The sequence below is a fragment of the Perca flavescens genome, chromosome 18, assembly GCF_004354835.1.
Source record: "Perca flavescens isolate YP-PL-M2 chromosome 18, PFLA_1.0, whole genome shotgun sequence".
Lineage (NCBI taxonomy): Eukaryota > Metazoa > Chordata > Actinopteri > Perciformes > Percidae > Perca > Perca flavescens.
The window spans coordinates 8,164,057-8,185,195 of NC_041348.1; the positions used below are offsets into that span (position 1 = coordinate 8,164,057).

At 42.2% G+C, this 21,139-nt stretch overlaps 2 protein-coding genes, 2 long non-coding RNA genes and 3 other non-coding genes across 9 annotated transcripts in view; 3 read left to right on the plus strand and 4 right to left on the minus strand.

Annotated features, from left to right (window-relative positions):
* The window catches only part of LOC114573624 (uncharacterized), a 28,356-nt gene extending 14,673 nt beyond the window's left edge, over window positions 1-13,683 (minus strand). Inside the window, exon 1 of the mRNA XM_028605903.1 lies at window positions 13,417-13,683. The gene's annotated coding sequence lies outside the window, so the exon portion shown is untranslated. The remainder of the gene's footprint in view (window positions 1-13,416) is intronic.
* Window positions 2,799-2,870, plus strand: trnaa-ugc (transfer RNA alanine (anticodon UGC)). Its single transcript has one exon. It is a non-coding gene; the product is annotated as a tRNA-Ala (tRNA).
* LOC114573065 (uncharacterized) lies at window positions 6,843-10,737 on the minus strand. Its single transcript, XM_028604967.1, has 7 exons — window positions 10,666-10,737; window positions 10,363-10,407; window positions 9,361-10,267; window positions 9,014-9,181; window positions 7,715-8,360; window positions 7,427-7,628; window positions 6,843-7,216 (listed from the first exon to the last, which is right to left on the minus strand). Exons 3-7 carry the CDS (start codon window positions 9,696-9,698, stop codon window positions 6,861-6,863), a joined length of 1,710 nt encoding a protein of 569 aa, XP_028460768.1. The 5' UTR covers window positions 9,699-10,267; window positions 10,363-10,407; window positions 10,666-10,737; the 3' UTR covers window positions 6,843-6,860.
* Window positions 13,684-17,024: 3,341 nt separating the features above from the next.
* The window catches only part of LOC114573071 (uncharacterized), a 10,443-nt gene continuing 6,328 nt past the window's right edge, over window positions 17,025-21,139 (minus strand). Inside the window, exons 1-5 of one of the 2 annotated variants that reach the window (XR_003694862.1) lie at window positions 21,074-21,095; window positions 19,356-19,435; window positions 18,727-18,822; window positions 17,643-17,722; window positions 17,025-17,110 (exon numbers count right to left, since the gene is read on the minus strand). This is a non-coding gene — a long non-coding RNA (uncharacterized LOC114573071). Of the gene's footprint in view, window positions 17,111-17,642; window positions 17,723-18,726; window positions 18,823-19,355; window positions 19,436-21,073; window positions 21,096-21,139 lie in introns of those variants that run through there. The other variant, XR_003694861.1, reaches the window with a different exon arrangement.
* Window positions 17,714-21,095, plus strand: LOC114573069 (uncharacterized). 2 transcript variants are annotated; one of them, XR_003694858.1, is made up of 4 exons: window positions 17,714-17,734; window positions 18,712-18,827; window positions 19,341-19,447; window positions 21,059-21,095. It is a non-coding gene; the product is annotated as an uncharacterized LOC114573069 (long non-coding RNA). The 2 variants fall into 2 exon arrangements; XR_003694859.1 differs by lacking the exon at window positions 21,059-21,095 and adding an exon at window positions 20,430-20,448.
* On the minus strand, window positions 19,495-19,566 carry trnad-guc (transfer RNA aspartic acid (anticodon GUC)). The gene has a single exon. It is a non-coding gene; the product is annotated as a tRNA-Asp (tRNA).
* On the plus strand, window positions 19,827-19,900 carry trnav-cac (transfer RNA valine (anticodon CAC)). The gene has a single exon. It is a non-coding gene; the product is annotated as a tRNA-Val (tRNA).

Genomic DNA, 21,139 nt, shown 5'->3' on the forward strand with positions numbered 1-21,139 from the left:
TTTGTTTTCATTTCATGTGACAGGATAGTCGGTGTGATCCTAGAGGAATTCCCGGATGGGAGGCAGTCGATGCCTTGGCAGGGTATCTTGTCTGCCTCAATCGGACAATAACGCTCTCTCAAACTCTGAGATAGTAGAGATATTAAGACTGTACTCCAGCCTGGATCCCATTGATAAGTCCCCAACCAAATACTCCATGAAAAGTAAAAAAAAACCTTGTCAGGACCATGGAGAGCTTCTCGGAGCGCAGTGGCTCTGCCCCAGGCCAGCAAGCAGCTGAGAGGTATCTGCCTCTGATGATATACAGTATATTGTGTGTGTGTGTGTGTGTGTGTGTGTGTGTGTGTGTGTGTGTGTGTGTGTGTGTGTGTGTGTGTGTGTGTGTGTGTCTGTCTACATAGACACAACATTCACGTCTATGTATTTAAAGTACATACACATAATGTGGATTATGTCATCTTGTTATCTATTTGCAGATTGTTCATGGTTCATGGCCAGGCTGCCCAAAGACCTGATCTTAACAGGATTTCTGAGTGTGTTGCACTCAGACTCTACAAAGAGTTCCGGGAAGCCAGAAATAGGCCAAAGGACAACAAAGGGAAAACATTTGCAATACCTCAGTCAATTGTCATGACTTACAGTCATATCAAACAGTTAATAGAGGACTGCAAAGACATACTGGACAACACCAACCTTTTACTTGTGACTATAAACAACACCACAGTGTCCTCCTGGTTAGTTCATATTTACAGCTTCATACATTCACTTCAATATGAAAACCTACATATTCATACAAGATAAATTCCACACAAATAACAACAAAAAGTTCTATTCTGATTTTTATTTCTCTAGGGCTGCAGGATCGGCAGAAGAGAACCGACCGTGATTCGTTACTGCAAGGGTTGCAGCTTCTTCAGCAGGTCCATTTGGCAGAGGAATCGCTCCTGGAGGCCGGGACCTACCATCCGAACCTGTTCAACGCGCTAATACAGTTATGGAGTTCCAGGAACCAGAAAACCGTGAGGGTGAGGCAGTGATTCGTAAACGTCGCTGTGCCAGAGCAGTGTTTCCCAATGGTGCCAGCTCAACCAATGCAGATCAGGACTGGCCAAGAGCACAGCACTGGCCTGGGGATGCTGTCTTCCCTGCTTTGTCGGATGTTGCCTACTGCCAGCAGGGTCAACACTCAGCTCCAGCGTCTCACTCTCAGGACTGGTCCCCTTACCTGCCGTCACCTGCTCCAGCGTCCTGCTCAGGGCTGGTCTCACCTCTCAGGACTGGTCTCCCTCACCTGCCGTCACCGTCACCTGCTCCAGCGTCTCACTCTCAGGGCTGGTCCCCTTACCTGCCGTCACCTGCTCCAGCGTCACACTCTCAGGGCTGGTCCCCTTATCTGCCGTCACCGTCACCTGCTCCAGCGTCACACTCTCAGGGCTGGAACACTTACCAGTTGCCACCAGTGCCAGCTTCTCACTCCCATGGTGGCCATCATGATCAACCGCCACCAGCTCCAACACCTCAACCTCAAGGCGGGCTTCCTTACCAGCCAGCCCCAGCACCACTAGCTTCTCTCAATCGGTTCCGAGAATGGAGATTGCGAAAGGCAACCCTGGAGGATAAGGAGCGAGAGAAAGAGGTGATCCCCAAGAAGCGGCAAACCAAAGAAAGCTACCACTATCAGTGTAAAATATGTGGGCAGTCAAAGAGCAAACTTACTGGCCATACACAGTTACGGGGGAAATGGTACTGTCCTGCATCTGGACAGACCATCACAGAGTGGAAGAGCTCATTATAGAATACATATGTACTGTATATAGTTGTTTTTATAGTTGTTTTTATAATTGTGCTGCACTTTGATGTTTCATAACAAGCCCATACATTGTGTTATTTCTATTTCAAAGTGTTTGTGTTATGTTGTTATGTTTATCTATGTTTACGTTAACACAGTTAACAGTTTGTTGAGTTTTTGTGTGTTCTTTTAAAAAAAAAAACACACATACAGCTCTTTATTGGAGATGTTTGTGTTCTTTAAAAAAAAAACACACATACACCTTTGGTGTTTGTGTTATTAAAAAAACAAAAAAAAAAACACAACTCTTGTGGTGTAACAGTAACACATCCATCCTTTGGGTGGAAGATCCAGGTGCAAATCCTGGCAGGAGTGTGCACCTTGTTGGCCTAATCAGTGTTTAATTAAAATTGAATTCATAATATATTATATTTTTTATTATTATTATTATTATTATTATTATTATTATTATTATTATTATTATTATTATTATCATCACAACAAAGCATTATTGTTATTCTTACCAATCCAATCCTATTTGTATCTGTTTGGAAGTTATATTTGATGAATTCCTAGCACTTTATAAAAGTGTTCGTTAATTGAGAAATGTTTCAATCCGGGATCGAATCGGCGACTTTCTCATTTGTCCTCTCTCTCTCTGAGTATTTGTTTTACATCCTGCGATGGTGGTATAGTGGTGAGCATAGCTGCCTTCCAAGCAGGGGCCAGGTGACCTGGGTTCAATTCCCAGCCATCGAAAGTCGATTTCTTGCGATGTTGTGTGCTTTATTTGTCAAGAAGTAAGCAGAAAGGCAAAAAATTGGCTACTTTTCCACTATGATTGATAACATAGCAGAGCAAGCATTTTGCCCTGGGTTGATTTCCAACCAGTACAGTTGCATTTACAGGTTTTGAGGCCATATACAACATTGACAAAACATGTTTTACCCAGGTTTTTTCTTTTATTCAGGGATCTCTGAAAATAGTCAAAATAATCTGAAAACCTTCAGGGGATGTAGCTCAGTGGTAGAGCGCATGCTTTGCATGTATTAGGCCCCGGGTTCAATCCCCGGCATCTCCAGTAGGTGTTATGGTATAGTCTGTAAAACAGCTGCAAAAGATACACTAACAGAAAAAATGCAAGGAAGTAACAAGTATGTGTGCTGTACCCATGTCCTGCTTCATTCAGCAATTGAGAAGGATTTGAGCAAATTTGTATGGCACAGTGGGTTGTCCAGACCTCCTTGCATTAATGGGGATTAATGCAAATATCACAGTCATCACCCAAACTCCTTATTTTTAAATTGTAATCATGTGTTCCTGGAAAATTCCGTTAATAACTTTTATTATTAAGTTACTTGCCCAACCTGGTTTGATAAAACATTAGATCTCTGTTACGGTACAAATAAGGGAGCATATCAACCAATCAAAAATGTGCCTCTACTAGGGTCTGCAGACACAGCCAGTGCACTGCAGTTTTTAAACTAATTTAGAAGGTTATAGCTGCCTTCCAAGCAGTTGACATGCGTTCCATTCCCAGCCATACAGTACGATTTGCATTTACAGTCAATTTCTTGCTCTTGTGTGCTTTATTTGTCAAGAAGTAAGCAGAAAGGCAAAATATTTGCTACTTTTCCAGTATGATTGATGAAATACCAGTGCAAGCATTTTGCCCAAGTTTGATTTCCAACCAGTGCGTTTGCATTTACAGGTAATAGTTGCCTTCCAAGCAGTTGACATGGGTTCGATTCCCAGCCATCACAGTCACTTAATGGGCATTAATGCAAAACACACAACAACTTTCCCACAACACCTAAACTCCTTATTTTTAAATTGTAGGTTATAGCTGCCTTCCAAGCAGGTGACATGCGTTCGATTGCCAGCCATCGCAGTCAATTTCTTACTGTTGTGTGCTTCATTTGTCAAGAAGCAAGCAGTGCAAGCATTTTGCCCAGGTTTGATTTCCAACCAGTACAGTTGCATTTACAGGTAATAGCTGCCTTCCAAGCAGTTGACATGGGTTCTATTCCCAGCAATCGCAGTCAATTTCTTCCTGTGACGTTATACATAATGTTATACACATTCGAGCAAAATGATACAGCATTTCTAAATAAAATAAAAAATGTGCTACTTCTACCCAGATGAGTTGCATGATTTGCAGTGAGTATTTGTTTTTCATCCTGCGATGGTGGTATAGAGGTGAGCATAGCTGCCTTCCAAGCAGTTGACATGGGCTCTGTTCCCAGCCATCGCAGTCAATTTCTTACTGTTGTGTGCTTCATTTGTCAAGAAGCAAGCAGTGCAAGCATTTTGCCATGGTTTGATTTCCAACCAGTGCATTTGCATTTACAGGTAATAGCTGCCTTCCAAGCAGTTGACATGCGTTCGATTCCCAGCCATCGCAGTCAATTTCTTGCTCTTGTGTGCTTTATTTGTCAAGAAGTAAGCAGAAAGGCAAAATATTTGCTACTTTTTCACTATGATTGATGAAATACCAGTGCAAGCATTTTGCCCAAGTTTGATTTCCAACCAGTGCATTTGCATTTACAGGTAATAGTTGTCTTCCAAGCAGTTGACATGGGTTCGATTCCCAGCCATCACAGTCAATTAATGGGCATTAATGCAAAACACACAGTCAACTTTCCCACAACAGCCAAACTCCTTATTTTTAAATTGTAGGTTATAGCTGCCTTCCAAGCAGGTGACATGCGTTCGATTGCCAGCCATCGCAGTCAATTTCTTGCTGTTGTGTGTTTCATTTGTCAAGAAGCAAGCAGTGCAAGCATTTTGCCCAGGTTTGATTTCCAAGCAGTACAGTTGCATTTACAGGTAATAGCTTCCTTCCAAGCAGTTGACATGGGTTCGATTCCCAGCCATCACAGTCAATTTCTTCCTGTGACGTTATACATAATGTTATACACATTCGAGCAAAATGATACAGTATTTGTAAATAAAATAAAAAATGTGCTACTTTTCCACTATGATTGATAACATAGCAGTGCAAGCATTTTGCCATGGTTTGATTTCCAACCAGTGCATTTGCATTTACAGGTAATAGCTGCCTTCCAAGCAGTTGACATGGGTTCTATTTCCAGCCATCGCAGTCGATTTCTTGCTGTTGTGTGCTTTATTTGTCAAGAAGTAAGCAGAAAGGCAAAAGATTTGCTACTTTTCCACTATGATTGATAACATAGCAGTGCAAGCATTTTGCCATGGTTTGATTTCCAACCAGTGCAGTTGCATTAACAAAAGCCTTCCTTTACAGGTGGTAGCAAACCAATGACGCATCACACTATACCAGAATGCAAATGTATTATCTCATAGGCACTGGAAGCCACCCGTCTTCACCAATACATCTATTAGCATTTATTGTCAGTCTCAAAACCCAGATGAGTTGCATGATTTGCAGTGAATATTTTGTTTTTGTCCAGCGATAGTGGTATAGTGGTGAGCATAGCTGCCTTCCAAGCAGTGGCCAGTCGCGAATAGGTGTAGAATACTTTTTCGTAAAAAACGGAAAGAAAAAAAAAAGATGTTTTCCTGACCGGAATCCTCTCCAAAAGAGGAGGGTTCGAATCCCCCCTTATCCAAACAAATTGTCCTGTATTTGTTTCAGAATGTTATGCTACAGCATGTCTGTATTACACAAAACAATTATATATAAAGCTTTTAACCGTTTAATGTTAAATTTAATTCAATATTTTTTATTTAAATGATGTGGAAATATAACACCTCATGATTTGAATGTTATGACAATAATACTTTTACATGCTGCTACTGGTAAAAGTTGAATTTAAATTAATAATAGTACATTTTTGTATAATGATACAAAATTGCAAAGCACTATATCAATTTATGTTTAATTTTATTTCATTTTTTAAGATGTTTACTTCCTCAGTCAAATAAAGACACAGTGATGCTTTCAAGATATTTTATTAAAAACTACCTAATTCTAAAACACCAAATAAAGATCTAAAACACAATACAAATCTAAAACACAATAAAAATGTACACACTGTGTAAAATAAAATGTAACAAATAAATATAGACAAATGTAAAAACAAATACATAAAAATATATGATATAAACTTTCTAAATTGTTATTTATAATTAAAATATTACATATTAACACACTTATTTACACTGTTACAGAAGAGTGCATGTGAACAGATGAGAGACTGTGATGTGATGATCAAAAAGTGATGATGATGATTCAGACCAGATATCCAGTGAAGGTGAATAAAGTTGAATAAACTAAAATATCACAATGAAACAGTCTTGACTAAGTACAGTAGTGTGTGTGTGTGTGTGTGTGTGTGTGTGTGTGTGTGTGTGTGTGTGTGTGTGTGAGAGAGGGTATATTTGAAGTGGAAGTGTTAATTTTTTTTTCTCTGCCACCCATCTGTCCCTTTCATTCTCATAGAAGTCCGACAGTTTGATCTCCCCCCAGGTTATCTCCTTCCCCATGCCCTGTGCCTTGTAGAGGGAGAACACTCTGGAGGGGCAGTAGATGTATTTACCTGGTATCCCGGGGAAGCTGTCATGTACAGTATGTGAGGGCTGTTAGGGCCCTGCTTTAGGGGTTGATGACAGAACAGGCGACCTGTTGGAAGCTGCACTTCTGACTTTCTCTTTGCCCTCTCCTCTGCCACCCTCCTCCACTCAGCCCCCCTCTGTCTGGCGCCCTCCAGCTCCCGCTCAAAGAATGGAGACGCAGCAAAGTCCTCAAAAGACATCCGAGGGTTTGTGAGGCCTTTGTCTGCATACGTCTTAAACACCTTTGTGGAGCAGTAAAAGTATTTGATTGTTTGTGTTTGATAAAAGAAATGAACTGATGAGCCATCGCAAAGATACCGGGACTTGGGCTGACCACAGGCTACACAGTTCCTGGTCTGTTTTTTCTGCTGCTGCGGCTGCTGCTGATGTTGTTGTTTTTGCATTAACTCTGCTACAATCCGCTCCACTGTAGCCCGGCTCAGGGACTCCTCCTGGGGTGGAGCAGCAGGTGAAGGGTTGAAAGTAGCAGGAGGCAGAGTTATGACAGGCACGCTGGTCGTTTGACTGCCTGTAGTCAAACTCTGCCACAGCTGCTGTGTCTCCAAAACTTTCTCTGGGCTGGTATTGAGGGAGGAGCTGTGGTTTTTAATTTGGTCAGATGCTTTACATATCTGGAGATATGTTGGCATGTGGTTGGATGAAGGAGGCTGTTGGGGTCAGTGCACGCCCTCTGGACCATGGCAGCATAGTCTGCGTCCACCCGCTTCAGAAAGTCTTTAGACCCATGGTGCTTAACCAGAAGCCCGTTGATGGCAGCTCTCATGGCTTCTGTCCACCGGCTGTGGTCCAAGACTTGAACAAGGCCTCCCGTCTTGATTGGTCCAGTGCGGGCGGCCCGGGGAGAGGAGGAAACAGGCAGCGGTACTACCCCTGAATGGTGTAAACAATAAAGCATACATTTATTATATTGTTTTTTGCCAAACTTGGATAAAACATGGATTAAAAAAAATGTATATGTTGATTGTGTGAAGAGCTGATCAGTTAAATTTGTTACATTTATCATATATTAAACTTTGGATACACTAAGTTATTCCTTATTAAATATTATCAGGCCTGCTTTATACTGTGAGGTCTGTATACCTGTATCCATCAAAGACTGAGTCTCTGATTTGGCTCTGGCCGCAGCTGGTATCAAGGGTGGCTGGGACTGCTGGGACTGCTGGGACTGCTGGGATTGCTGGGAATGCTGGGACTGCTGGGACTGCTGGGATTGGGAAATGGTTTCAGAGCCCTGCTGGAAAGATAGGATGGGCACCGCTCCAACTGGCTCATCACAGGTCTCCTGAAATATAACATCAAATATAGTGATTTAGTCAGTGAGTCTGTCGGACGGTAAGTGATTGACAGTGAGTGTTTAGAGTGGATTACCTGAGAGTCTGTGTCCACCACAGCAGCAGGGCAGTGATCCTCTGTCTCCATGGCTACAGCAGCTGGGATGTTGGGCTGTACCTTGTGCTTGTCCCAGTTCAACACAACAGGACGACAACCTGGCTCCACAAACTGCAGTCCAAATCTCTCCCCTGTGTCCCTGTTTGTATTTTGCAGCCTGGGATATTTTGCTTTGCCTGTCACCTTGACAGAGGCTGTGTTCAGTCCTGAAATTAACAAGGGGTCGAACACAGCTGGCAGCTCCACACCAGGCTGTTTCAGGTCCATCAGCCTCTGGAAGTTCCACCGCACCACTCCAGTCATTGCCTGGGCCTGGAAAAGTTCACAGGACACCCGGTTGCCTGTCACCCACTGGGCTTGGTGAAAGTGGAAGCCCTCCTGCTGAGAGGTGCCTCTCACTGGAATCCAAACTGGTACAGCGTCTCCTGCACCCTTGTTGTAGTTGAGCTGCAAGGTACCACCATACCTGTAGAGAATTCCCTCCCCGACGTCAGGGTCGCTCAGGCAGCCTCTCAGGATGTGGACGCGTTGGATCCTCCACAACTTCAGCATGGAGGCCTTAGATGTAGATGTAGATCCCTCTGGTCCACCACAACAAATGCTGCAGAGGAACTGGCAGAAGGAGCTGAACAGAGGATGATGTTCAGACACACACTCCCTGGTAAAGCGCCTCATGCAGTGAAACAAGTCTAACTTGATGACAGTGGCCCAATCCCAAAGTCCGGACTCACAGACTCACGGACTTTGGTGCGCGTTCTCGCGAAATTCGTAAGGGCTTAGGGTTGTCCCAATGTTGAATTTCAAAGGGCGTGAGGGTTTGAGTACACACTTACCGAGCCCTTTCCGTGAGTCTGCATCGATGCAGACTTCACCAAAGGGAATTACCCGCAGTTCAAAGCGTTGTGACGTTTACCGCGGAGACCGTATGGAAATCCGGAAATTACAAAGGTAAACAACAGCATGACACACGGCCACGGAACAGACCAACCTGTTTTCCAGCTTGTAAAACAAGAGCTTGAAATAATTTGGAATCACGCAGCCGTCTCCTGTGCCTTGGCCGTGTGGAAAGCAACAAACTTAAAGTGAAAATTCCCAAACCGGCAAGTGTCAGCAACATCTTTTTTATTAAACGTCGCCAAGGTAACATGTGATCTCGTGAAGTGCTGTCCCAATCCCATTTATACCTATTTGAGCCCATGTGGCCTCACACACTCGCTCACTTAGTACCTGAGATCACTTAAGTCTGTGAGTCTTTAGTCCTTAGTCCTCAGGGCTCACTTTGGGATTGGGCCAATGTCTTTGTTAAACTTGCTCCTCGAGGCACTGTTGTTGGTAAGGTTGCCAGAGGTCGCCTTCGCCACGGTGGCCTCTGATGTCCTACAGCAGTCCCACAGCAGGTGCTCCTGATGACCAGGGTCCAGAACCTTGAAGGCAGACCAGCAGTCCCTAAAACATGGAAAATTAATTTCATTAGAGCCACTACAATATGTTTTGTAAACCAATCGCACTCCGACTGCAGCATCACCCAGCTCAAGATCATCCAGTTCTCATTCATTATGGCATAGGAAGACATTGTGCCGGATGACAGCACCACCTTCCTAGCCACTTTGCGTGTGTGATCTGACCTGAGTACTTGTCCAAAGGTCCCCTGTAGCAACAGAGTGAGGAGCTGCTCTTGCCATTGAAACTCACGGACCAGGCATTCGACCAGGTAGTGAGAAGAAATAGACATTCCACACCAGCCGTCAGCATCGGAGTAGCCACCGAATGGAGGCGGAGTGTCTGCCTGTCTGAGAAGCCCAGTGATGGTTCTCTGGCCGTAAACTCCTGCCTCAGCATCCCTGATGTTCTGCACACTGAGCAGGTAGGCCAGGTGGGCTCTCTCATATTTAAGGTGGAGTGCCTCCGTCAGCTGCTTAGCCATGTCCTCCGGTGATCTGCCGCTGCGCCTCATCTCATCCATTACTGATTTGCAGATGGCCTTTTTGTGAGTTAGGAAAGCAGGAACAATGTTGCTGAAGCGCCCTGGTAGCTTCTCCAGCCACTGGGGCTTGTCCGCATGCCAGTTCTTCCTACAGGCCTTGCAGGTGAGCCGTGAGGATAAAATATGGTACTGGCCGCTGGTGCCAATGATAACTCTTGGCCTTCCAACGCCAGAAGAAGCTACCTGAGGGTTGGGACAATCATGAAGCCAGGGCAAGATTTAATTGTTCCTTACCCTCTCCATGATTGTGTGCTCCGGCTTCCAAATGAAAAAAGGATGAAGCTGACAGTATTTAGGTGATGGCAGCTCAGAGATTGAGTCTATGAGCTCAGGCTGAGGTGGATTACGCCACAAGGACAGCATGTTCATAGGATAACGAACAGGACGTGACCCCGGCCACAGCCCCAACGCCTCCAGCTCAGTCTTCATCCAAATTTTCTGCTGGTGGGAGCAGTTCCACTGCGCTACATCCTGAGCATAGCCAGTGACAGAGGCTGCAGGCTGGTGTGGCACATCTAAAGGGACAGATGGTGCTGGACTTGGCAGAGCTGTAAAAGAGTATAACATATACACAGTCAGAGAAAAGAAAGAGAGCTCTATATTAAGACTGCTACAGTTATAACAGTGTTACTGAAATGTATACCTTCATCAGGGACAGTGTCTCTCTGTGCTTCCACTGATGGTAACTCTAGGATGGTGAGATAAAAACAGTAAAGGCAAGTGAGACATACTCATTAAAATAAGATATTATTTCTCACAGTATTCAAGAAAATAAAGCATTTACCTTCAGGAACAAATGGAGCTGATGTTATCCCAGGCTCTGACAAAGTAGAGTGGGAGATGACATATATTATGAGTAATATATATAAAAGACAGTGAAATATTAATTTGATTTTCAGAATGAAACTGATGTGAGGTACACTGGTAGTATAGGAGGACAACATACTTTGTCTCAACACATTAGGCGCCTGTTCTTCTACCCCAAGCTGTGGGGCGAGGGCGAGCAGCTGAGGAGGGACCGCAGCGGGCCTTTGTCGTGGCTGTGGGAACAATTTGGTCACATAACATTATACCGTCACACAACATTCAGTACAGTTTGAAGTGAGAAATGAACTAATATAATAACCTTTCACAGAAGCAACAATCCCAGAGGAGTCATCAGGCTTGGCAGGTCTGGAAACCGTCGCTGTTGGCTCTGGCCCTGTGTGCTGTAAAAACAATTCAGTGTCATTTTCCTCCCACAGTCAAGTCTGTTTATGCTTCAGAATGTGTCTTTACCTGTTGTCTCTCTAACAAACTGTGAGTACAGACTGAAAACTAAAAAAAACCTTAAATTTTGAATTGCTATTTATTTGCAATGACAAAACACAATGCTTTTAAGAAAACAGGTAAAGCACAGAAACAATATGAATATATAGTAAGCACACTGCCTGTCATTCAAAGATGTGGCATGGCAAAAGAAAATGCCAAATCCTTGAATGACAGCCTGAGAAAAAGCATGCAAAAAAAAAAAAAAGAAAACACTTACCATCTTCGCTGACCTGTTAATTCCTTAGGTTAGTGGGAGAGTAAGAGAACACAAGCATCAGAACAGGCCTGAACACGGCCAAAATAACAAACTAGTTGAAGGAGAACAGTAATAGCAGGAGGATTCTGCTGAGAACAGAATCCTCCCTCTACACCGATGGAGAAAAACCTGTTGGTGGAGACACAGCCGGGGCTCTGGAGAATGCTGCTGGTCCTGAAAGCACAGGTGACTACTAGATTAGACTACAGTACTATCGTAAACAGTAAGAGTTTAAAAAACACTCTGTTAATTAAACTATCTCCACCTACTTAGTTCAGTGGCAAATTTACAGGGAGACAGATTCAGCATCCCCCTCTCCAACTCCTCATCTTCCTCCATCGCTAGAAGATTAAACAATAACAATTATTGTGTGTCAGGTCATAAAATACTAAACATCTGTATTTGCATATTTTTGTGTACTGACCTAGAATGCTAGATGTAGGCGGTGTAGGGGCAGCTGATGTAGTGGAGACTCCTGCAGGTGGTGGAAAGGACTCCCCAGACTCAGCCCTCTGCTGCTTGAGGATGTACTGCTGCAGGTTGTACATTTTGCTGTTTTTGATGCACTTTACTCCTACGATGAAGGCAGCATATCCGTCTGCCCTGCTCTCCCAGATCTGCCTCCAGGTGTCCTTTGCCCTGGCTCCAAAGCCGACAGTATTGTCACCCTCTGATGCCACTGGTGGCGCAGGCAGCCTGGAAGCTAGATACTCCCTGAGGTCCCTAATTTCCTGGAAGCTCCTGGCATAGTCCAGAAATGAGGGTTGAAGGTTCCATCTCTCTCCTCCTCCTCTACCTTTTTCATCAGGTAGATGGTGTAGCCAACATCATTTTCCAGGAGCCACCTAAACAATTTACCCTTGTACTTTCCAAACTGCAACACATACTCCCCCATCACCTCCAGTCGGTCAGACACATCCCCTCCCCGCTCAAAGACCACAGTGAGAGCATTGGTCTTCACAAGGGATCCTGCCGCAGATGGCCTGATGGACCCTTCCTGAAAGACACCATAGTCTTTCCGGGAAAGAAGTTGGTTGTCTTCGTCATTATCTCCTGTGCACAGCAAAACACAATGTATATTATATAGTAATAATCAAAATATAGTCATACTGTTACATAAACAGTTATTTATTTTAACATCAATCTGCATTTGTAATGACTAAGTAACAGCACAGATAGATAGATAGATAGATAGATAGATAGATAGATAGATAGATAGATAGATAGATAGATAGATAGATAGATAGATAGATAGATAGATCAAAATGTATTATTCACATATTAATCTATTAACAATAATTCTATATGTTGTTTGCCATAGCAAATAAACCCATCTTAGACATGAACTGTATTATTTTATTGAAAATATACACAAGAATTGCCTGAAACACGACTGTAGCTAAATAGTATCCATATTATATAGTAATAATTAACAGTTATTCATGTTAACATAAATCAGCCTTTTTAATGACTAGGTAACAGCTAGACAGACAGATAGAACAAAGTGTCTGTGTTTAACCTATTATCAATTTAACCCCATTTTAGACATACTGTAGTATTTAGCCATTGAAAATATTCTGAAACACGTATGTAGCAGCAACATATTAACAGTACCTCTGTGTTTAATGGTTTGTAAATAAATAAACACTATGAAAGAGTCAAAGAAAGCACAATAGCAATGTTTGTACCGAAGTTTCCATAGTGCACTAGTCATCGTGTTGGCCTGACACACAAAATGGCTCAGTTTGGAAACTGGGGGGAAAGTTTATTTTTTTTTCTATTTTATTACACTGAGTAATGAAATCAAATGATTCGGTCAAATCGTCAGCCACAGCAAGGGTTGCGTTGTAGTCTGTACGGGCAGAAACAGAGAACTTTGGAAACGAATGCAGACACCCACGTCAGTCAGTCTTGTCGGTTAGGTAAGCTCGCATGCCTTTCAGTAGCAGTTCCACCTCATTGTTGGTCCAAGCAAATAAATCCCTGGGCTTACTTTTAGCCATTGTTGTTCTTTCTCCAAATTATTATCAGTATTTGAATAACATAATTGAGCACATTTTAATAATTTTATTTTAAATGTTTATGTAATTCTTTTACTCTCATTGTTGTTCTTAGCCTCATTGCTCTTACCTTTCGTGAGCCTCAACCTCTTTGCCGTCAAATTGTTGTTGTTTGACGTTCCTGGATCCTTCTTACGTTCCTGCTTCCTTCCTATGTTCCTGGATCCTGAGGTAAGTGATCATATCGTCACTGTAAAGCTCTCTTTGATAGCAGGAACATGCTCAATGCTGCTGTAAAACTGTTGTCTTTCTTGGACTATATCCACTTTAATAGTGTTTTCCTTAAAAACGCATATTTATTGCTATGTTTAGGCCTTGTATCCACACTACTCGGGCATTTCCGCCGACCCTTACACAAAGACATTTGGAAACGTCGATCAATCCGTTTAAGTTTGAATCTTGCAGGGTTGCGTTGTAGTCTGTACAGGCAGAAACTGAGAACTTTGGAAGCGAATGCAGACACCTACGTCAGTCAGTCTTATCGGTTAGCTTGCATGCCTTTCAGTAGCAGTTCCACCTCATGGTTGGTCCAAGAAAATAAATCCTTGGGCTTACTTTTCGCCCTTGTTGTTCTTTCTCCAAATTATTAACAGCATTTGACTAACATAATTGAGCATATTACAATGAAAAATATTGAAATGTTTATGTAATTCTTTTACTCTCAATGTTGTTCTTAGCCTCATTGCTCTTACCTTTCGTGAGCCTCAACCTCTTCGCCTCATTGTTTGACGTTCCTGGATCCGTCATACGTTCCTGCTTCCTTCCTACGTTCCTGGATCCGGAGGTAGGTGATCATATCGTCATTGGTAAATAATTAACAGGTAAAACGTTCTCCCCGTCAGGAAACGAACCCCGGTCTTCTGCGTGACAGGCAGAGATACTGTCCACTATACTAACGAGGAAGGTCCAAACACTGGATGTGGCACGTCACTCGCTAGGTGGCGCTATTACAGCATCTAGGCGACAGTGAATACATGTGGAAACATTTAGGTTTACTATATATTGACTGTCACTCATGTCCATGACAGAGCAGCTGTGACTGAATCCTGTTTAACATATCTATGTGTCAAAAATAGACATGTCAAACGGCATTTTGAACATTGTAAGTAAAATATGAATGTTGCATTTCCTGACGAACATGTGAAAAACAGCTTTTCATCGGTTTCCGTAGTGTAGTGGTTATCACGTTTGCCTCACACGCGAAAGGTCCCCTGCTCGAAACTGGGCAGAAACAAGTTTGTTTGAGTTTACTTTGCACAATCAAACTCTGCTGATGTAAAATCTCAATAACCTGCATGGAAAACTGTTCCTGTCTTGAAATCGTGGCCAGGCCTACCGAAGTTTCCATAGTGCACTAGTCATCGTGTTGGCCTGACACACAAAATGGCTCAGCTTGGAAACTGGGGGGAAAGTTTATTTTTTTTTCTATTTTATTACACTGAGTAATGAAATCAAATGATTCGGTCAAATCGTCAGCCACAGCAAGGGTTGCGTTGTAGTCTGTACGGGCAGAAACAGAGAACTTTGGAAACGAATGCAGACACCCACGTCAGTCAGTCTTGTCGGTTAGGTAAGCTCGCATGCCTTTCAGTAGCAGTTCCACCTCATTGTTGGTCCAAGCAAATAAATCCCTGGGCTTACTTTTAGCCATTGTTGTTCTTTCTCCAAATTATTATCAGTATTTGAATAACATAATTGAGCACATTTTAATGATTTTATTTTAAATGTTTATGTAATTCTTTTACTCTCATTGTTGTTCTTAGCCTCATTGCTCTTACCTTTCGTGAGCCTCAACCTCTTTGCCGTCAAATTGTTGTTGTTTGACGTTCCTGGATCCTTCTTACGTTCCTGCTTCCTTCCTATGTTCCTGGATCCTGAGGTAAGTGATCATATCGTCACTGTAAACTGTAAAGCTCTCTTTGATAGCAGGAACATGCTCAATGCTGCTGTAAAACTGTTGTCTTTCTTGGACTATATCCACTTTAATAGTGTTTTCCTTAAAAACGCATATTTATTGCTATGTTTAGGCCTTGTATCCACACTACTCGGGCATTTCCGCGACCCTTACACAAAGACATTTGGAAACGTCGATCAATCCGTTTAAGTTTGAATCTTGCAGGGTTGCGTTGTAGTCTGTACAGGCAGAAACTGAGAACTTTGGAAGCGAATGCAGACACCTACGTCAGTCAGTCTTATCGGTTAGCTTGCATGCCTTTCAGTAGCAGTTCCACCTCATGGTTGGTCCAAGAAAATAAATCCTTGGGCTTACTTTTCGCCCTTGTTGTTCTTTCTCCAAATTATTATCAGTATTTGAATAACATAATTGAGCACATTTTAATGATTTTATTTTAAATGTTTATGTAATTCTTTTACTCTCATTGTTGTTCTTAGCCTCATTGCTCTTACCTTTCGTGAGCCTCAACCTCTTTGCCGTCAAATTGTTGTTGTTTGACGTTCCTGGATCCTTCTTACGTTCCTGCTTCCTTCCTATGTTCCTGGATCCTGAGGTAAGTGATCATATCGTCACTGTAAACTGTAAAGCTCTTTTTGATAGCAGGAACATGCTCAATGCTGCTGTAAAACTGTTGTCTTTCTTGGACTATATCCACTTTAATAGTGTTTTCCTTAAAAACGCATATTTATTGCTATGTTTAGGCCTTGTATCCACACTACTCGGGCATTTTGACCCTTACACAAAGACATTTGGAAACGTCGATCAATCCGTTTAAGTTTGAATCTTGCAGGGTTGTGTTGTAGTCTGTACAGGCAGAAACTGAGAACTTTGGAAGCGAATGCAGACACCTACGTCAGTCAGTCTTATCGGTTAGCTTGCATGCCTTTCAGTAGCAGTTCCACCTCATGGTTGGTCCAAGAAAATAAATCCTTGGGCTTACTTTTCGCCCTTGTTGTTCTTTCTCCAAATTATTATCAGTATTTGAATAACATAATTGAGCACATTTTAATGATTTTATTTTAAATGTTTATGTAATTCTTTTACTCTCATTGTTGTTCTTAGCCTCATTGCTCTTACCTTTCGTGAGCCTCAACCTCTTTGCCGTCAAATTGTTGTTGTTTGACGTTCCTGGATCCTTCTTACGTTCCTGCTTCCTTCCTATGTTCCTGGATCCTGAGGTAAGTGATCATATCGTCACTGTAAACTGTAAAGCTCTCTTTGATAGCAGGAACATGCTCAATGCTGCTGTAAAACTGTTGTCTTTCTTGGACTATATCCACTTTAATAGTGTTTTCCTTAAAAAACGATATTTATTGCTATGTTTAGGCCTTGTATCCACACTACTCGGGCATTTCCATGACCCTTACACAAAGACATTTGGAAACGCCGATCAATCCGTTTAAGTTTGAATCTTGCAGGGTTGCGTTGTAGTCTGTACAGGCAGAAACTGAGAACTTTGGAAGTTTAATGCAGACACCTACGTCAGTCAGTCTTATCGGTTAGCTTGCATGCCTTTCAGTAGCAGTTCCACCTCATGGTTGGTCCAAGAAAATAAATCCTTGGGCTTACTTTTTTCGCCTCTTTGTTGTTCTTTTTCTCCAAATTATTATCAGTATTTGAATAACATAATTGAGCACATTTTAATGATTTTATTTTAAATGTTTATGTAATTCTTTTACTCTCATTGTTGTTCTTAGCCTCATTGCTCTTACCTTTCGTGAGAGCCTCAACCTCTTTGCCGTCAAATTGTTGTTGTTTGACGTTCCTGGATCCTTCTTACGTTCCTGCTTCCTTCCTATGTTCCTGGATCCTGAGGTAAGTGATCATATCGTCACTGTAAACTGTAAAGCTCTCTTTGATAGCAGGAACATGCTCAATGCTGCTGTAAAACTGTTGTCTTTCTTGGACTATATCCACTTTAATAGTGTTTTCCTTAAAAACGCATATTTATTGCTATGTTTAGGCCTTGTATCCACACTACTCGGGCATTTCCGCGACCCTTACACAAAGACATTTGGAAACGTCGATCAATCCGTTTAAGTTTGAATCTTGCAGGGTTGCGTTGTAGTCTGTACAGGCAGAAACTGAGAACTTTGGAAGCGAATGCAGACACCTACGTCAGTCAGTCTTATCGGTTAGCTTGCATGCCTTTCAGTAGCAGTTCCACCTCATGGTTGGTCCAAGAAAATAAATCCTTGGGCTTACTTTTCGCCCTTGTTGTTTTTTCTCCAAATTATTAACAGCATTTGACTAACATAATTGAGCATATTACAATGAAAAATATTGAAATGTTTATGTAATTCTTTTACTCTCAATGTTGTTCTTAGCCTCATTGCTCTTACCTTTCGTGAGCCTCAACCTCTTCGCCTCATTGTTTGACGTTCCTGGATCCATCATACGTTCCTGCTTCCTTCCTACGTTCCTGGATCCGGAGGTAGGTGATCATATCGTCATTGGTAAATAATTAACAGGTAAAACGTTCTCCCCGCCAGGGAATCGAACCCCGGTCTTCTGTGTGACAGGCAGAGATACTGTCCACTATACTAACAAGGAACGCCCAAACACTGGATGTGGCACGTCACTCGCTAGGTGGCGCTATAACAGCATCTGGGCGACAGTGAATACATGTGGAAACATTTAGGTTTACTATATATTGACTGTCACTCATGTCCATGACAGCAGCTGTGACTGAATCCTGTTTAACATATCTATGTGTCAAAAATAGACATGTCAAACGGCATTTTGAACATTGTAAGTAAAATATGAATGTTGCATTTCCCGACGAACATGTGAAAAACAGCTTTTCATCGGTTTCCGTAGTGTAGTGGTTATCACGTTTGCCTCACACTCGAAAGGTCCCCTGCTCGAAACTGGGCAGAAACAAGTTTGTTTGAGTTTACTTTGCACAATCAAACTCTGCTGATGTAAAATCTCAATAACCTGCATGGAAAACTGTTCCTGTCTTGAAATCGTGGCCAGGCCTACCGAAGTTTCCATAGTGCACTAGTCATCGTGTTGGCCTGACACACAAAATGGCTCAGCTTGGAAACTGGGGGGAAAGTTTATTTTTTTTCTATTTTATTACACTGAGTAATGAAATCAAATGATTCGGTCAAATCGTCAGCCACAGCAAGGGTTGCGTTGTAGTCTGTACGGGCAGAAACAGAGAACTTTGGAAACGAATGCAGACACCCACGTCAGTCAGTCTTGTCGGTTAGGTAAGCTTGCATGCCTTTCAGTAGCAGTTCCACCTCATTGTTGGTCCAAGCAAATAAATCCCTGGGCTTACTTTTAGCCATTGTTGTTCTTTCTCCAAATTATTATCAGTATTTGAATAACATAATTGAGCACATTTTAATGATTTTATTTTAAATGTTTATGTAATTCTTTTACTCTCATTGTTGTTCTTAGCCTCATTGCTCTTACCTTTCGTGAGCCTCAACCTCTTTGCCGTCAAATTGTTGTTGTTTGACGTTCCTGGATCCTTCTTACGTTCCTGCTTCCTTCCTATGTTCCTGGATCCTGAGGTAAGTGATCATATCGTCACTGTAAACTGTAAAGCTCTCTTTGATAGCAGGAACATGCTCAATGCTGCTGTAAAACTGTTGTCTTTCTTGGACTATATCCACTTTAATAGTGTTTTCCTTAAAAACGATATTTATTGCTATGTTTAGGCCTTGTATCCCACACTACGGGCATTTCCGCCGACCCTTACACAAAGACATTTGGAAACGTCGATCAATCCGTTTAAGTTTGAATCTTGCAGGGTTGCGTTGTAGTCTGTACAGGCAGAAACTGAGAACTTTGGAAGCGAATGCAGACACCTACGTCAGTCAGTCTTATCGGTTAGCTTGCTTGCCTTTCAGTAGCAGTTCCACCTCATGGTTGGTCCAAGAAAATAAATCCTTGGGCTTACTTTTCGCCCTTGTTGTTCTTTTTCTCCAAATTATTAACAGCATTTGACTAACATAATTGAGCATATTACAATGAAAAATATTGAAATGTTTATGTAATTCTTTTACTCTCAATGTTGTTCTTAGCCTCATTGCTCTTACCTTTCGTGAGCCTCAACCTCTTCGCCTCATTGTTTGACGTTCCTGGATCCGTCATACGTTCCTGCTTCCTTCCTACGTTCCTGGATCCGGAGGTAGGTGATCATATCGTCATTGGTAAATAATTAACAGGTAAAACGTTCTCCCCGTCAGGGAATCGAACCCCGGTCTTCTGCGTGACAGGCAGAGATACTGTCCACTATACTAACGAGGAACGCCCAAACACTGGATGTGGCACGTCACTCGCTAGGTGGCGCTATTACAGCATCTAGGCGACAGTGAATACATGTGGAAACATTTAGGTTTACTATATATTGACTGTCACTCATGTCCATGACAGAGCAGCTGTGACTGAATCCTGTTTAACATATCTATGTGTCAAAAAATAGACATGTCAAACGGCATTTTGAACATTGTAAGTAAAATATAAATGTTGCATTTCCCGACGAACATGTGAAAAACAGCTTTTCATCGGTTTCCGTAGTGTAGTGGTTATCACGTTTGCCTCACACGCGAAAAGGTCCCCAGCTCGAAACTGGGCGGAAACAAGTTTGTTTGAGTTTACTTTGCACAATCAAACTCTGCTGATGTAAAATCTCAATAACCTGCATGGAAAACTGTTCCTGTCTTGAAATCGTGGCCAGGCCTACCGAAGTTTCCATAGTGCACCAGTCATCGTGTTGGCCTGACACACAAAATGGCTCAGCTTGGAAACTGGGGGGAAAGTTTATTTTTTTCTATTTTATTACACTGAGTAATGAAATCAAATGATTTGGTCAAATCGTCAGCCACAGCAAGGGTTGCGTTGTAGTCTGTACGGGCAGAAAAAGAGAACTTTGGAAACGAATGCAGACACCCACGTCATTCAGTCTTGTCGGTTAGGTAAGCTCGCATGCCTTTCAGTAGCAGTTCCACCTCATTGTTGGTCCAAGCAAATAAATCCCTGGGCTACTTTTTTTAGCCATTGTTGTTCTTTCTCCAAATTATTATCAGTATTTGAATAACATAATTGAGCACATTTTAATAATTTTATTTTAAATGTTTATGTAATTCTTTTACTCTCATTGTTGTTCTTAGCCTCATTGCTCTTACCTTTTCGTGAGCCTCAACCTCTTTGCCGTCAAATTGTTGTTGTTTGACGTTCCTGGATCCTTCTTACGTTCCTGCTTCCTTCCTATGTTCCTGGATCCTGAGGTAAGTGATCATATCGTCACTGTAAACTGTAAAGCTCTCTTTGATAGCAGGAACATGCTCAATGCTGCTGTAAAACTGTTGTCTTTCTTGGACTATATCCACTTTAATAGTGTTTTCCTTAAAAACGCATATTTATTGCTATGTTTAGGCCTTGTATCCACACTACTCGGGCATTTCCGCGACCCTTACACAAAGACATTTGGAAACGTCGATCAATCCGTTTAAGTTTGAATCTTGCAGGGTTGCGTTGTAGTCTGTACAGGCAGAAACTGAGAACTTTGGAAGCGAATGCAGACACCTACGTCAGTCAGTCTTATCGGTTAGCTTGCTTGCCTTTCAGTAGCAGTTCCACCTCATGGTTGGTCCAAGAAAATAAATCCTTGGGCTTACTTTTCGCCCTTGTTGTTCTTTCTCCAAATTATTAACAGCATTTGACTAACATAATTGAGCATATTACAATGAAAAATATTGAAATGTTTATGTAATTCTTTTACTCTCAATGTTGTTCTTAGCCTCATTGCTCTTACCTTTCGTGAGCCTCAACCTCTTGCCTCATTGTTTGGCGTTCCTGGATCCGTGCGTTCCTGCTTCTT